The sequence below is a fragment of the Adiantum capillus-veneris genome, chromosome 13, assembly GCF_014529385.1.
Source record: "Adiantum capillus-veneris isolate H3 chromosome 13, ASM1452938v2, whole genome shotgun sequence".
NCBI lineage: Eukaryota > Viridiplantae > Streptophyta > Polypodiopsida > Polypodiales > Pteridaceae > Adiantum > Adiantum capillus-veneris.
Genome location: NC_140943.1, coordinates 8801961 through 8820523, shown reverse-complemented (window position 1 = coordinate 8820523; position 18563 = coordinate 8801961). Strand labels below are relative to the sequence as shown.

At 41.8% G+C, this 18563-nt stretch overlaps 1 protein-coding gene across 1 annotated transcript in view; it reads left to right on the top strand.

The window, feature by feature from the left end:
• The first annotated feature begins 3390 nt into the window (after positions 1-3390).
• LOC147443579 (uncharacterized) overlaps positions 3391-18563 on the top strand; it is a 45589-nt gene continuing 30416 nt past the window's right edge. Inside the window, exon 1 of the mRNA XM_086528018.1 lies at positions 3391-4239. Within this exon, the coding sequence (XP_086384144.1) occupies positions 3391-4239 (849 nt within the window). The remainder of the gene's footprint in view (positions 4240-18563) is intronic.

The following is an 18563-nucleotide window of genomic DNA, read 5'->3' as shown; positions in this document are numbered from 1 at the left end:
TAGGAGACTGTTCTTAAAAGAATACATACAAGAGGGAGTACTTTGGGGTGTAGCCTCTCAGCTCCAGAAAGCCCAATGAGAAGAAGGTGAATCCGTGAGAGACTTCATTAGTCGCCTAAAGAATTTGAATTCTCGATGCAATCCAAACGAGCGATTCAACAACAACCAATTGCTCGATAGATTCATTAGGGGACTATGACATGAAAGTATCTATAATGTCCTAGTCATTAGAGGTATCACTACTTGGGAAGCAGTCACCATGAATGCAATCCAATTGGAGGATAATTTAATGATTGCAGGAGAAAGAGTGTCTGCCGAGCCGAAGTCTAGTAGCTCGCAAGTGTAAGGGCATGAGCCAATGAAGATAAAGCCAATCATGAAAGAGCAAACGATATCTGAGATGACTTTGGCAGATCTCATCAAGGCCATCCAAGAAAGCCTTAGAGGTAATCGTGCTCCACAAAACACTCATATGTATCCAAGAAGGGAGCAACAATGGTGCTCAATTTGCTTGGGCCCACATACTACGAGTGAATGCCCTACTTTCAGAGTAAATTTTAACGGGACTTGTAACGCGTGTGGTAGGTATGGCCATCAAGCAAAGGATGGCCTAATGCTTAAACGCATCATGGAAAATAGAACGCCTATAGCTTGGACAGACTCACCTCGAGTTCCTGCATTGATGCCTACCACACCCATGGAGCAACAATTGCCATTACAGCACGTGGTCCCTAGAACCCAAAATGTGGTCCAAACCACACCGTTGCCACCTCCAGTGCTAGGACCGCAACCCCCTCATCTAAGAGTTACACCTATGAACCAAATAGGTTGCGAGTCATCTAGTACTTATGTAGATTGCGAAGAGGACATAGACTCTAGTATCACCTATGGAGTCGACATGCTTGAGGAGTGTCCCATGTACTATATGGAAGACCATTGGGGACAAATCAAACCGGTATATCAAGCTACTGCGCTAGCAGCAAGAGGCCAAAACATTAATAGTTTTGCTCGGAGACCACCTCTTTAGTGCTACGAATGTGGTGGACCACATAGAGTAGCTAAGTGTCCCATTAGAATGCAAAAGAATGCCGCACTAATGCAAACAAGTCAAGGGAGTGCATTGGCAATGCCAATACTCACTTGTAATCGTTGTGGCATAGATCATTTGATCGCACAATGTCCTAACAATCCAAACTCACCGAAAATCACACCATTGAACATAATAGAGATTGTTGATGGGACACCACCAACTATAAACATAGCACCAGTGAATGCACTCACACGGTCGATGCTCCAAAAGCAAAATTACATCCTCGAAGAGAGAGATGCTGCATCCATTAGCCAAGCGAGAAAGAAGAAAACACGAAGAAAGAAATCCCTTAATTCTTCTAGCTCAAAACCTAGTTCAAAGACTAACATAGGGACAGGAGAGGATCACGTGTATATGAATGACCCTGAGGATGACTCAGATTCGATAGAGACCACGGAGACCAAAACTGTTACTACAAAGGAAAAAGCCAGTGAGGAGGATCACGAGAGGGAATTACGACCAACACCAAAAGAGTATTCAAAGTTAAACCACCCAGTTGCGAACCCCCAAGATAAGTCACGAGAGACAAAAAATGAGGATTGCAAGAGAAAGATTGGAACCTATCCAAACCCAACAGTGGAAATTGAATGAGTCCAACAACTGAGGGGTTTGGTGAAAGAAACTCAACGAAAATTAGAACCTGAACCCAAACATATCCAGATGTCGGACACAGTGTTTCCCACACAAGTTCAACCTCACAAGAACTACAGGCCGTTAGCTATACCCAATATCATTCGGGAAGAGAGTGAGGGTAGGACATCTGAAAGTGGACACACACCTTTCCTACTAGAGAGAATGTTCAATAAGGGAATGCCCGACCCCTTGAGGAAGTGGAGATTCCATCTTCACCATTCTCTTGTCAGGGTCCTACGTCCCACAAGATGCCATTAAATTTTTCCAAGTTGATGGATTTCATGTCCTCAAAAACACGTACGACTATCATATATAAGTTATACGGAGATCCAGAATTATTCCTAGCACTGCGAGCGCTTCTCAATGGAGAATTACAGGCCAGATTACCACAGTTTGCACATATGAACAAACGTGACTCGGTGATGAATGATGAGGAACATTTAGCACCACCATCTGACCTAGCGGGACATGAATCTATAATTGAAATACCCGTTAACAAGTTGGGGCAATACTTTGAAGGTGATGAATCTAATGCTACTCTACCAATCACTACTAAAGGATTAACTATAAAGTGGGTCCTTGATGGTGGTGCGGGAGTCAGCATGGTGACAAAGAGTTGTTGGGAGTCTATGGGGCGACCTCACCTTGAAGCCACAAGCGTAGTGGTAAAAATGGCTAATGGATCTATTGTTACGCCTATTGGAATGCTAAAGGATCTCAGGATCAAGGTCTTGGGACACAAGGTAAGGCAGAATTTCATTGTTATGGATTTTTCCAAGCATCCTATGTCATTTGAGATGATCTTAGGGCGTCCATTCATGAGGGAAGAAAAAATGGTGCATGACTGGTCCAAAAACCACGTCTACTTACAGTTCCAAGACTCTGTCATTCGAGTTGATCTTTTAAGTGGTCAAACACATCCTCTAGGAAATAAATTCATCATTGATAATCGATCAGACACAACAATTCACTCAGCTCCATTACAGTATTGTTACACGTGTAACGAAGACACGGATATTGGGGAGAACTCTCCTTATATGGATATCCTACCCGGAATGGCTGAGTCAGACAATGTCAACATTTACCAAAATCAAAACCTTAACAAGAAACAAAGGTCAGACAATGCTACTCTACCAATCACTACTAAAGGATTAACTATAAAGTGGGTCCTTGATGGTGGTGCGGGAGTCAGCATCGTGACAAAGAGTTGTTGGGAGTCTATGGGGCGACCTCACCTTGAAGCCACAAGCGTAGTGGTAAAAATGGCTAATGGATCTATTGTTACGCCTATTGGAATGCTAAAGGATCTCAGGATCAAGGTCTTGGGACACAAGGTAAGGCAGAATTTCTACACATGTTTGTTACAGTATTGTTACACGTGTAACGAAGACACGGATATTGGGGAGAACTCTCCTTATATGGATATCCTACCCGGAATGGCTGAGTCAGACAATGTAGCGGAAACTATAGATACATGGGGAGCTAGAGGAACAACCTGGGTAACACTAGATGGGGAAGAGATACCACACATTGCACCAGTAAACATGTTAGGTGTAGTGCATGTAACATCCGATGATAAGAAAGAGGCACACCTACCTGAGAGTGAAACCAATGATTCCTTAAAGGCTTCAGGCCAACACACATCAGAAACGGAATCTCAGGGAGAAATGGATTCAGAACCTGAAGAAACATCGAGTGAACCAAGTATAGAAACTGAACACTCAAGGCCTAGTACGACCATCTATGGTAATTTATATGAGAGTGAAGAAGATACAAGCGAAAACCTATTAGGCGAGTCGAGTTCAAACATTTACCAAAATCAAAACCTTAACAAGAAACAAAGGTCATATAAGAGACGACGATATCGAGCAAATGTGAGAGCTAGGATAAACAAGGAAAGATCTACTGCTGAGTGGTTTAGCTATCTAGGGGCATGTGATGCTCATCTAAAGCTAGTAGACAATTGGGGTGAACATCTCCAGAGTGTCATGTGGTGCAGCCCGGGACCCATTGACCTCGCTCAATTGGAGGTTACAGAGCCGAAATTGAGTCGAACTATAAGAAGACGTCAAAACCGAGAGTTAGCACAACAACAAAAGGAGGCAGAACTAAAAGAAAGGTCTCCGTCAAGACAAGAGCCTGCTGACTTACATACGGCTCCTGAACATTTTAAATCTTATACCACGGGGGAGCAAAAGGTTGTGTATGCCAAAGCCCAACGAATACCTACCAATGGAAGCAGTGGAGTCTATGATGGTCCAACGGTAGTTAAAGAGATAGAATTAGCCGAACCAGGTGAGGAGTCTAAGCCAGTCTTTATTTCTCAAGACCTTACCAAAACTGAAGAGGCTATACTTAAGGAGATACTCAAGGAATACAAGGATATCTTTGCTTGGACATATCATGACATGAAGGGCGTTCCACCTTCTGTGGTGCAACATACAATTCCCATGATCAACATTGCTAAACCCGTCCTGCAACGACCCTATCCAATGAATCCTAAGTATGCCAAAACTGTACAAGAGGAGATTGAAAAACTTATCCAATGTGGATTCATATACCCTATTGAGCACTCAGAATGGGTTTCTCCAATAGTCATTGTGCCAAAAAAGAATGGGAAACTAAGAGTGTGCGTGGACCTCAAGAAAGTTAATGCAGCTACTAGGAGAGATCATTATCCCTTGCCATATTCAGAACATGTGCTTGAAAGAGTTGCGGGCAAGGAAGCTTATAGCTTTTTAGATGGGTACTCTGGTTACAATCAAATCACAATTGCATTAGAGTACCAAGCTAAAACTGCTTTTATCACAGAGTTTGGAGTGTTTGCATTTTGTGTTATGGCTTTTGGCTTAACAAATGCCCCGGCTACATTCCAACGATTAATAAACATTGCGTTTAAAGAATTTCTAAGGGAGTTTTGTGAAGCTTTCCTAGACGACCTTTGTGTTTATTCTTCTTGGGAGAAGCATTTGTTATATCTACGAAAAATATTTGAAAGGTGCAGATTTTATCGCATCTCATTGAACCCTTTCAAATGCCAATTTTGGGTTAAGCATGGATTCATTCTAGGGCATATAGTGTCCAAGAACGGGATATCCACAGATGAGAGTAAGATTAAAGCCATTGCCGATTTGCCACCACCTACGAACTATAAAGGAGTTCAAAGATTTATGGGCCATGTTGGTTATTATCGAAGGTTTATGTTAAACTTTGCCGAGAGAGCGCGTCCATTGTACAAGCTTCTTATCGAGTTTCACTGGACGAAAGAATGTCATCAATCTTATGAGTTATTAAAGAAGGCCCTAACAAGTGCTCGAATCCTGCGAACACCTGATTGGAATGTACCTTTTCATGTGCATATTGATGCATCAAATTTTGCTATTGGGTGTGTTCTAACTCAACCAGGAACATAAATTGGACTACCCTATTAGCTTTGCAAGTCGCCAATTAAATGATGCCGAGATGAACTACACTACTACAGAGCGCGAAGGTCTAGCTATGATTTACGCAGTAAAGAAATTTCGCTATTACCTTCTTGCTACCAAGTTTGTGTTTTATGTTGATCATCAAGCATTGCTATATTTGGTAAACAAGCCGTGTTCCACAGGTCGAATTACATGATGGTTGTTAATTCTTCTTGAGTTTGACTTCACTGTTGTTGTGAGGCCTGGGAGGAAACATGTCATGGCGGATCATTTATCTCGTATCCCTAATGGCGAAGCTCCTATGGGGGTTGATGATGAATTTCCTGATACTCCTTTGTTCATTGTTGAGACAATGCCTGAATGGAGTGAAAAGATTGTTAAATTCTTCGTTAATGGTTTTCCACCCAAAGAGCTGCGAAAAGATATAGCTCAAAAATTAATCAAGGAATGCGAACCCTATTGCTTACTGGCTGGAACTCTCTATAAGAGAGGAAAAGATGATGTTCTTAGACGCTATGCCCGTGAGGATGAGTATTTATATATTCTACAAGAGGCACACATGGGCGTAGCTGGTGGTCACTTTTCAGGAAAGTTGACTGCCCGAAAGATCTTACAGTCAGGCTATTGGTGGCCCACTCTGTTTAAGGATGCATCACTTTTTGCAAAGGGATGTAATGAATGACAACGCTTCAACAAGCTACAAAGAAGGGATAGGATGCCTCTACATCCCATCAAGGTAACCCAACCATTTGAAAAGAGGGGCTTAGACTTTGTAGGACTGATTAGTCCGGCTGCACGTAACACGCAATCACGATATATCATTGTGGCTACCGACTATGTAACCAAATGGGCTGAAGCAAAAGCAACACGAAAGGTGGATGCAAAAACAACAGCTAAGTTCCTCTTTGAGAACATTATCACACGTTTTGGATGCCCCTTTGAACTTGTGAGTGACAATGGAGCTCATTTTATAAATGAAGTAATAAAAGAACTCACATCAAACTTCATGATATGTCACCACAAGTCTACACCCTATTATCCACAAGCAAATGGCCAAGCTGAGAGTACCAACAAAACTCTCATCTCCATTTTGACAAAGACAGTTGAGGCTAATCACACTGATTGGGACCTAAAGCTTACATCAGCTTTATGGGCTTATCGTACTGCGTATAAAGTTGCTATTAATTGCACACCGTTTAAAATGGTGTATGGCCAAGAAGCAGTTATGCCATGGGAGTTTGTCATTCCTAGTCTTCGAGTAGCTTCTCAAGAAGGTTGGGATGGTAACCCCTTAGTGGAGCAATTATATATCCTGGAAAGGCTAGATAAAGAAAGGCAATTAGTTGTGCGAAATGCTCTGGTGGAGAAGGATAGGAGAAAGAAGTGGTTTGATATCCATTTAAAGGATAAAGACATCAAGGTTGGTGATAAAGTTCTTATGTACGGGGTACGTAATGAAAAGAAGAAATTGAAATACGCTGGTAAGGGACCATATCGAGTGTGTGAAATTACCCCGCAAGGGACCATTCGTGTGGAGACTCTAGATGGAGTTGAAACCATTGGATTCCTTAATGGGAGTAAATTCAAAAGATATTATGATCCTCTAAGCCAGGAAGAGTTGCAAGCCATCCATCAAAAGAAGGCTGCCAAGGAACAAGCAGAGCTTAGAAAAATCCAAGCAAGAGTTGAGGCTCGAGAACGACAACAACGTCTTAGACGCCAACGAGAGGCTAATCTGGGAATCACGCAAGAATTTTTCGAGGACACAGATGACGACTCATTAGAATCTGAGCCACCCTACGATACCCAATTGAGCTAAATAGCCCCTATGGGAAAGTACTATGCAATGCCTTATTAGATACGGGAGCTAAACACAATTTGTTATCCTATGGAGTTTGGTGTCAATTAGGGATACCGACCCTATCCCCGAGTACGATGCAAGTCAAGGGCATTAATAAAAAGAAAACTACTATTCTTGGAGTCCTTCAGACCCCTGTTGTCTATGAAAATGGAATCATAGTACAAAGGTTTCTAGTCATGCCCGTGGGAGCTATGCAAGGCAACGTAAACCTGGGACACACGTGGATGTTGGCAACCAAATGCACTATTGATTGGGATACTGGTAGTGTCACGACGCGACCACCGACTCTTACCCCTATCATTCAAGCAAAGTCACCTACGTTGCAAACTCTAGCAAAGTTGAAGGATAGCCAACATTCACAAGACAAGGTGGTTAACTCGTCTTTGTCGGCTACCCATGAACCTAGCACTTCAACACTTGTAGTTGCAGCAAGCAATAATATTGCAAGTACTCAACCTGCACGACCTAAGAGTACATATCAATGGATCCCCAAGGCCTTACTTCCAACTACCTCAACCTTCCCATCCATTCCAAGAAAACATTTCCGCGGAAAACCAAGAGCGCGCCCTAAGAGAGTCAAGACCAAATCACGATGGATTCCAAAACAACTATTAGAAGCCCAAGGCTACTACGATGGAAATGAGAAAATTTGGGTACCTAAACATAAAATGTGTCCTTCCCTATCGACAACAAACCCATATGAGTCAAACAGTGTAACGCTAAAGCCAATGGCAGACCGTGGGAAGGGAAAGATCACAGAATGCTACACACCTAGTCCAAAGCTAGTTTGGGCTCCAAGGAAAAACCAATTTATTCCACCTAGCTCAGGAAGGGGGAGTTCCATGAAGCTTCTAGCTCCTCATGTAATACATCCATAGAGGTAAAAGCTTCTACACAGCCTCCATCTATAGTAGTGGACGTCCATGAAGCTACAAAAGAATCCACACCTCCCAGTGTTCAAGAATCACTTGATGAACCACTTAAAGTTCGATCTTGGGAGAGTACCTTACCACCCTTGCAACTTGACGAGGCACCTAGGGTAATAGAAAACTACTGGCAAAAATCCTCACCTATTACCAACTGGAACAATTGGTTTCAAAGGGTGACGACATCATTTCAAACGGTATGATCTACCCAAGGGAGGGGGGAGTGTTTGTTGACATCCATTATTCACTTGATTCCCTCTCAACCTTTCTCCCTGACCTCTTAATCTCCAATCTTAGGGAATGTATATATAAAGCCTTATACTCACAAAAACAAGATAAAAAAGTAAAAGAGCAAGAGCCATAACAAAAAATCATAAAAACAAATTATGCACAAGAACACGACCCTTGTAATATTTGCACTCTAACCATCATCTATTTGTGTGTACAGATATGGCTAGTACGCTAGAGTCATCCACTCCTGCCTTGGGTGGGAGGTACCCTCGTTACTTTTCACAAATATTTCACATGGTCTTTCCAGTGCTTGCATGTGAATGGGATTTGATAGGTACGCTAGCATGTGAGAGGAATTTTGAGGAGTTAGAATGGCTGATATGTCTCTTGACCACGTCTGATCCATACTTAGTAGAGAGCGTTTCTCCCATTGCACAAGCCTACCCTTTTGACCAAGATGACTATAGGCGTCTAGTGACCTTCTTTGTAAACATGGGCACCTATGATGAAGAAGAAAATTTACAGGACTACACGGATGGCACATATGGTCTCATGGATGATGACTTTGTTTATCTCGATGACAAGGATAGGGGTTTAGCCTTAGGGTTTCCCCCCAACCTCTACAATATCCTATTCCCTTGACTCTCTAGGGGAGTGCAAATAATTAGGTTAGGGTTCCGTATGTTTTTTGTTGTGTTCAATAAGTGTTGGTACCTTTTCCCACTAATGTGACTCCTGGAGGTATTCCTTTTGTTTCCTAGTGTGTACAGAAGCGTGTTGCTATTGATAGGATTTGGACCTTCATGAAATCTTTATCTCGACTCACTCTTCAAATCAAGCACGACCATCGACACAAACAGGTGTTTCTTGTCCATTAGCATTGCCCCTTATCTTTTTTGCATCTATAATTGTCTGCTTTGATTGTGATTGGTAGGATAATATCCAGCACATTTGCTTAGTAACAAACATTTAATTCAATGTAATTTTTTGTCATAATCACTTGTCTAGGTTTAAAAATCAACAAGTCCGACTAAGCTAGTTTGACCAAGTTAGGTGTTAGAGATCTTCTCTTAATACCATGGGGAATGCCTTCCTAATAATCAATGGTTACTTAGGTTCTTAATCCTATTTAGGCAGCATTGTGTGAAATGTACTAGGGATTTCTAGTGGGCTTGACCCTATTGACCTTTCGCTTAAGTATTATAAAGGGAGTTTACTAGTGTGATGAGCCTGGGGAGGTGTATCAATGTTATATGACCCCGCAAAGTTACAAAATTAAAATGCTGAAAAGGAACAAACAAAAAATCAAAGTGCCACAATGTAAAATCTTAAGCTGGAAGAAAAATCTCAGCTTGATTTGGTACTTCACTCACATGTATTGCCTATGGTACTAGAGCCCTAGAGGTTCCCAATGTGGGCGCTTTTCCTTGAAAAGCAATAAACCCAAGGCATACAAAATAAGCACACACATCAAATTGAATCACTGTGAAAACACTTTGGGGGGTCAAAGAAAAGGTAATCAGCTAGGCGATGATTTCATGAGAAATTCCTTTTATCGTAGCTTAACTACAAGGTCCTCTAGGTATAGCCTCTAATCAGCCCTCGAACATGAAATACTTGGCTCTCGCGATTAAACAACTTAATTAACCAGAGAAAATTAAGAAGCTTACCCATGGTATTAATAGTCGATCTCTAGTGCCTTTCGACCGTTAAATTAGCGACCCCAGACTTGTTTAATTTTTTACCTTTACATCTGTTTATGCATTTGATTACATTGCAATTTAATGCTTATTACTGACAAATTGTTTAAAATTCTGTTACCAATCAATTGTCTGCCTAAAATTGCATATGCTTTTTAATCGCTTATGAAAATGCAATTACTGTGTAATGTTGTTTGATTTTGCAGTGACTAATGAAGGATAAGGACATTCATCTCAAATGCTCTTCCACCTCGACCAACGAGCTTCAACTCAATAGCTTCAAAGGACGGAATCTACATCAGGAAGGGGGGCATGTTAACCCTCACGGCTCACGGACACCCTATCACCTACGAGACGGACATTGTAACCTACGGTGGACATTGTATTATTTATTTGGTAGAGTCAGGTACCGGGCTTGTCGGTCCAATAGGAAAAGGGTAAGAGTGATCGCCGATGAGAGGCGCACTCTAACTGGGACATTCAAGGGATTAGTTGGCTAAGCATGGGTGCCCAACTGTGAATGGGGTGAGCTCATATAAAAGCCAACTAAACCTAAAATTCACTCATTCTCTCATTTGTGCAATAGAAGAGTGCTCTTGCTCCATCTTCTTCTTCTTCACCTCCTTGTGTGTGTGTGTGTGTGTGTGTGTGTGTGTGTGTGTGTGTGTGTGTGTGTGTGTGTGTGTGTGTGAGAGAGAGAGAGAGAGAGAGAGAGAGCGATCGAGCATTGCGGCGGCACGACGGTGGTGAAGCGGTTGAGCGGGATTTAGTGGCGTCTCCTTCTTCTTCGCGGCGAGGAATCCTCCACGGCAAGAGCGTAGAGCGGTGAGTGACACACTATTGTGCTCTTTTGAGCTTACTAGTTAAGCTAGTTGTGTGCTTGGAGCCGTCTATGGCTCGCACGCAGTGTTAGGCAAGGCCCTTGCTTCGACAGTGCGGCAAGGAGCGCACACACTTGTCGGGGTTGAGTTGACCTCCCATGTCATAGAGCTTCTTTAAACCTTCTTCTACCCTTTGTAGATGTAATGATTGAACTATAAATGCAGAAATCATCAATGAACACCCTATTGACTTTCCAAAGAATGTTTGAAACACCATATTCATGAAACGTTGAAAAATGCAGGAGAATTTGTCAGGCCAAATGGCATGACTCTAAAAGCATAAGAACCCCAAGGAGTGATGAAGGTTGTCTTCAATTGATCCTCCAATGCGATCCCTATTTGAAAGTAACCTGAGTAGCCATTACACATGGTGTACTTCTCGTGACCGGCTACTTCATTTAGTATCTCATCCTAAAATGGGAGGGGAAAGTGATCTCTTTTTGTTGCCTCATTTAGTGGACGGTAATCCACACACACCCTCCACTTGCCATTTTTCTTGGGAGTGATAACAACGGGAGAGACCCACTCCGAATTCTCCACTGAATAAATAAAACCTGTTGTTGCTGCTAGAATCTTTCTTGCCTCCTTAAGTAAAGCTTGCTCTTTGATGACTCCTAGCCTTAGCCACCTTTTGAGCTTTAGGTTTGGACTCTTGCTTTAGCTTTATCTTGTGTTGAACATCATCTACTCCATGCACGTCGGTGTAGTCTTCAGCAAAAAAGCTTAGGAAACTTCCTTAGCACACATTGGAACTCCTCTCTTTCATCCTTTGTAAGTGTTGTAGACAACATACCTTCTAACATTCCTTCATCTTCCACATTTTGCTTCTCTTGGGAACCTACCTCCTCCAAACCTTGACAAGCGGTCTCTTGGTTGGTTGGCTTAAACCTTACCCCCATGACTTTGATGGAAGACTCCTCTTCAGTAATGATGCCGCTACTTTCTTCTTCTGAAGAGTTATCATTCCAATCTTCTTCCGTCTCACTTTGAGATGATTCTTCATGGATATCCTCTTGGCATTTCTCCTTCATGTCAAAGAAAACCTTCTTATGATTGCCATTCCTACAAATAACTTCCCACTCTCCCAATCCTACAAAGCTCGCATTTTCATTAGCCATGGTCTTCCAAGGATAAATGGATATCCACTTCCCTTGGTCAACATAACATAAAAATCCACCGCCTTCTTAATGCCAAGGGCCTCCACAAAAACATTTTTACAAATGCCTACACACCTAGACTTGCTATTGTTTTCCATCTTGACGTTGATTTTAGGTGTATCATGGATGTGCATGCCTAGTCTTTGCATGAGTCCCTCTGTCATGATGCAAATTTGTGCACCCCATCCACTAGACCTTTCCTAACTAATCTTCCTTTGATGTAGCAGTCTAGCACCGGTGTAATGTCCTCATTCATTTCAACTTGTGCAATTTTTACAACAGGCACACTCTCTTTTACCTTTATCCTAGTGCTAACTGCCCTTGTTAAATCCCTCCTAACTTGTGGACACAATGCAACAAATTGAGGCCATGAGATATCAGGACCCTTACCTCTCATGTCTTCCAACAAGTTGTACGGAGCCATACCATGTCCAAGAGGGAAGTCTTGGAGGTTGATACGACGTCGAGTCCTCTTGGTTTCCTTGGTCTCCTTTGCCTTCTTTTCTCGTCCATGGTCACTTTGTGACGTGACTCCTTCTTTCTACTTACCTTTTCCACGGCCATGCTTAATGCCATTTGCTTCCATGTCCACCTCATTGGAAGTTTTCACCTCTACCGCATGCACATTTGGGTGTGGCAAAGGTGGAACTCCTTCCACTCCTTGTGGAGGTGGTCTTGCTCCATTTGGCCTTTGTAGAAGCCGTGGTTGTTAACTAGTTCCTTCACCTGCATTCATCACTGGATAATTCAAGTTAGGTCTCCCTGGCTCCCCACGGGGCCAATGACAATTATACATCCCATGTCCAGACTCTCTCCAATTCCAACATTGCAAGACTCTCCTAGGTCGTGGATCTCGCTCTTCAGACTTCTTTGCTTGTCCCTTTGGACCTACAACTTGTGCAAGGTGGATTGACAAGTTGCTTAAGGATTCATTTAACTTTTCAATTACCTCCGTAGCTACCTCAGGAATATCTCTAGATTGTGATTCTTGCAATTTTCCCTTAGGTCTAGGACCCTCTATTGGAACCTCTCCCTTTAGGCACTTGAGTTCTCTATACTTCTCAACAACCCTAGTTTCAGCTACATCAAAGGTAGTAGGTGCACCCGCCTCAACTTTTATCTTGAGTATGAGAAAGAGACCGGCTATAAACCTCTCCTTCTTTAGGAACTCTGCACCATCACCAGGTTTAGCAACATTTCTCACCCATACAACCCAAAGACATAGAAACTCTTGTTTATACATGTAGTAGTCATCTAAGTCTTTTTGTTTGTGAGAAACAATGTCTTGCCATAGCTTATGAGTGTTTTGGGGATAAAAGAAGTATCTCTTGAAATGATTCACAACTTTCGTGTAATTCCCTTTAACTTCCTCAGACAAAGAGTCAAACCAAGTGCTAGCATCTTTCCTAAGGACCACCTCAAACATTTCTACACATTCCTGATCAGATACTATCCTCTTGATACGGCAAGACATCTTGAAATTCGGTAAAAATAATTATGCACCCTCTTCAGGCTCTCCAAAGAAAAGAGGATATCCGGACATTTGGCGTTGGGACTCCATTGAATCAATTTCAAAGTGACTCACGTTTTTTTTTCTTTCTTAAAAAGATCTACACAATAATATTTTCTAAATGGCAATCTGTTCTACAAAAAAATAAAAATATGCACATCAAATGATCTATGATAATCAACAAGAGACAGGATGACAGGGTTTTGGTGATGCAAGAATTTCTCCTACTCTTTGGGCACCAAACATGAACACCATACGTTCTTGAAAATGGAGAAAGGGGAAAACCTCTATTCCTAGGCCATTATCCATTGCCTATGTATGACATAATGCTTAAAAAAAACAAAAATATAGCATCCTATCAACCAACATATCATTGTAAAGATCTAAGAAAGTAGGTTCGAAATCCCCAAACTCCGACAAATTTGAAGTAGATTTGTAGAAGTTATAGCGTCCCCACTAAAGCTAAAATGTGGGGAGAAATTCCATTTATAAGACGGAGTTGTCACATCAAAAAACGGAATCTTCTAGAATATAGAAACCTAATGGCACGTTATATATCAATGGATAGATCTCAATGAGTACATTATAAATCCAAAAGGTCTAACAAGTGTTGATTTCATTTGTAAAATTTTTGCTTTGCACCCGTTTTGGACAAGACAGAGAAAATCAAAGTTCTTATAGGGTCTCTTTGAGAGTCCAAATTTTTTATGATGCTCCTTCTCTATTCTCTCCCTCTTTCTGTATGCCCATCTTGTTGGGATTAAAGCCCAAGTGGCCTCTTATATGGATATGGTCGGCCGCCCGCCTAACTCGCTTATTACTAACTCTTTGTATATACTCACTTATACTTGTGTGAATAATAAGATTTGGGAGATAACCCTTCAGTGAATTATCTACGTACTGTGTAAGGTCTCTATCTGTGTATTTGTGTGTGTGTGTGAGAGTCGATCTAAGCTCCGCTCCGTGACTTCAATTGGTATCAGAGCAAGGTTCACTGCATTTTTCCATAATCGCGCGCGCACACTTTTCACGCAGATTCTATATCCGAAGCTTGGAAATTCAGACTCGGAGTTCCGGGACCTAAGGTTTTACCCCCATTTTCAGGAGGTGACCTAAGGTTTTACCCCCATTTCGAAGTTGCTTATGCCCTCAGAATTTCGTTCTGAGCACTACATCAAAAGATAGGTTTCAGTCGCCGCAAAGAAACCCATCTTCTGTAGATTGGCAAGCAGGAGGGGGTCGGCATCAATATCGGCATCGACATAAATCACTCATTAGTCTTCAAAGCATCATTTATAGACCAGGTACACATTTATATCATCAGATATATATATTGCAGTGTGCATTGCTACTTCTTGTGCTTGCCAGGTTCCAAGGGAGATGTGGCCATACGACGGCTTGACACCACTGGCATGTATTGCAGATTGATGTATTGTGATTGTGGGTCTGCTAGTTGTGAGTCACGCTAGAACATAGACCGCTACAACAGTCATAGGATAGTGACTGGTCTATTGTAGGATGTATGCTAGTTCTGGGTAGTTTGTTGAGCCATCTGAGAGGGTCGTGTGTGAGGTTTTTTGAAGCCAAGCACTGGGGGCTGGGTTACCCAATGTGAGGTGGATTAGGTTGCTGGAGTTTCCCTCTACGTGCATCCTCTTTGGCGACTTTTATCCCATAGGATGTATAACTTTGTGAAGACATTGGATTGCATCTTATGTGTCAGGCCGCTGAGGCATTATTTAGGGTTCAGTCTTGAGACAGATACAGGTTCTGCAGATAGGAGACAGTGTATGCTTACATGATAGCATATTACATAGATTTTTAAAATTTGTCACTGGTCAGCTATTTATGGTTGTTTTTTAGCTATCTTTTGGTTTCCAGAGCTCAATTTACAGGGGAGACTTTGTCAAATTTTTCCAAAATACTGACAGTCCTTGAGGAGAGGTGTTCAGCTTGTTGTTTATAGCTTGTTTATTGTGTACAGAGGCCAGTTTACAGGGGAAACTCTGGCGGATTTTTCCCGGGAGTAAACAATTTGGCAGACATGGAATCTTCTCAAAGTGAGACTCTTTACAACATAAAGAAGCTCGATGGCACAAACTTTTCATTCTAGAAGAAGAAGATTTGGCAGGTTTTGGTGCAAAAAAAAACAAGTGAAGCCACTGGAGCTCGAAGGGGAGAGACCAGAAGGTATGGCTGAAGATGAGTGGGAAGAGCTTGATGAGTTAGCTTGCTCCACAATCATGTTGACATTGGCAGAAAATGTTTACTTCAATGTAGCAGAAGAGACTACAGCGTATGGCGTATGGCAAAAGCTATGTAGTATGTACGAGAAACAAAGTGCTGCTTCTCAGATTTACTAGCTCAATAAATTTGTGGATTTGAAGATGAAGGAAGGGACATCCATGTCAAATCATCTCAATGAATTTCATAAAATTTTCAGCCAGTTAACAGCACAGGAGATAGTCTTTCCAGATTCAGTGAAGGCTATGTTTCTCTTAATCACTTTGACAGACAATTGGGATACTTTTTGCACGGAATTAAGTAACTCCGTCATGCCAGAAGGTCTTACAAGTGCAATGTAGAAGGCAGCTTGCTCACAGAGGAGGTGAATAGGAAGAACATTGACAAAGGCAAAGGCAATAGTGCTTTGGTTGTTCGAGGGAGACAACAGTCTAAAGAGAAGAAGGGTAAGAAGGCACAAAACCGAAGTAAGTCTCGTGACTTGAAGTCAAAGGATGACATAGAATGCTACCATTGTGGCAAAAAGGGTCACATGAAGAGAGATTGTATGAAGTGGAAACAAGAAAAAGGCAAAACAAAGAGTTCTAAGTAAGATGAAAAGAAGAGTTCAGTGAAGATTGAAGAGGAGAATGTCACAAGATCTCGTTCAGACAATGATTCTGGTATAGCAGCTGGTGATATCTTCCTCACAAGCAATTTTGATTATGTTTTCTTGATTGTAGAGGATGGACATGTTATGAGTGATTGGATTATCGACTCAGGGGCATCTTTACATGTTTCTCCGCACAAAGAGTGGTTTACATCATATGTGGCTACTAAAGATTATGTCAGACTTGGCAATGAGCAGGTTTGTGACATACTTGGAGTGGGAGATGTGCAGTTGAAGTTTCAGAATGGATCTTCTTTATGGCTCAAGAATGTCAGACATGTTCCAGCAATCCGAAAGAGCTTGATCAATACAGGGAAGTTGGATGATGCGGGTTATGTGACAGTTTTTGGGAACAGCGCTTGGAAGATCTCCAAATGTTTGATGACTGTAGCACATGGAATAAAGTTAGGAACTCTGTACACTTTACATATTTCAAAGGTTAAAAACCATGTAATTAATGTGATTGAGAAGCCAAGTGTGTCACTGTGGCATCGTAGGCTGGGACATATGTCAAAAAGAGGAATGTAAATACTTTCTCGTTATGGTTATTTTCTTGGCTTTTCATTTCAAGATTTCTAGTTTTGTGAGCATTGTGTTTATGGTAAGAAAACACAGAAACTACACAAATCAAAGAGGAATCATAGGGATGAATGGTTAGCTCTTGTGCACAGTGATCTATGCGGACCAATGCCTAGTTTGTCACTAGGGGGAGCAACGTACTTTTGTCCCTTTATAGACGACTATTCTCGCAAAGTATGGGTTTACTTCTTCAAGCACAAGGATGAGGTGCTCAAGGTCTTTAAGACATTCTTGCAACTTATGGAGAATCAGAGTGGTCAGAAGCTGAGATGCTTAAGGACAGACAATGGTGGAGAGTACGTTTCCAAGGCTTTCCAAGACTTTTGTAAAGCAAAAGGGATAAAGCGGGAACTTACTGCACCATACAATCCTTCACAAAATGGAGGTGCAAAACGTATGAATAGGAACATACATGAGAAGGTCAGAAGCATGTTGTCAAATGCTGAGTTTCGTGATGGATTTTGGGCGCAAGCAGTGGTTACAACAGTCCATTTGATCAATAGGTCTCCTAGTAGGGTTCTGGATAAGAGTGAAGTGGCCGAGATGCTATGGACAGGCAAGGAACCTTTGTATAAGCATCTCAGAGTCTTTGGTTGTGAAGCTTATAGCCATATTTCTAAGGATTTGAGGAATAAGTTAGAACCAAAGAGTAGGAAGCGAGGTGGGTTACCGGCTTTGGGATCCTGAGTCCAAAAATGTTATTCATAGCAATGATGTGCATTTCAATGAAGCCAAGTTTCATGCTAAGCCAGAGAAGATAGAGGAGATCAGAAGAGTTGTCTTCAAGGAAGATGGACCTAGTGCTAGCACATCAAGACAGCATGGTCACGCTCAGGAACAACCTATAGTGGCTAGAGAGGCAGAATCAGTTGTGGTGAGACGTTCTGAGCGTGTCTCCAAACCACCTCATAGTTATGTGCCACCTCTAAATTATGTCATGCTCACGGATTGCGGAGAACCATCTTGTTACAAGGAGGCATTACAAGTGGTTGAGTTGAAAAAATGGCAGTTGGCCATGCAATCAGAGATGATGGCTCTGCATAAGAATCAAACGTGGGATTTGGTTCAATTGCTAGAGGGAAAGAAATCTTTACCTTGTAAGTGGGTTTACAGGTATAATCTTACTCCTCATGATGGACAGCCAAAATACAAAGCACGGTTGGTTGCTAAGGGTTTTGAGCAAGAACACGGAATAGATTTTGATGAAGTCTTTTCACCAATTGTTGTCAAGATGACAACACTGAGAAGTGTACTTGCTTTGGTTGCCAAACATGATCTGCATTTACATCCGATGGATGTGAAAACGGCATTTCTTCATGGGGATTTGCACGAGGAGGTTTATATGCAGCAACCAAAAGGGTATGTTGAGAAAGGCAAAGAGAAATTGGTATGTTGTTTGAGAAAGAGTCTCTATGGCAAAGAGAAGTTTCAACAATTTATGCTTTCTTAAGGATACAAGAGAAGTGAGACAGATCATTGCTTGTATACTCGACAAGCTAAGGATGGTAGCTTGATAATCCTCATCTTGTATGTGGATGACATGTTACTTGCTGGTAGAAAAATGGGAAAAATTTCAGCTCTTAAGTCAAAATTGGCAAAGGTTTTTGACATGAAAGACATGGGTGAGGCAATGAATCATATATTGGGTATGCGTATCCAGCGAGATAGGTCAAAGAA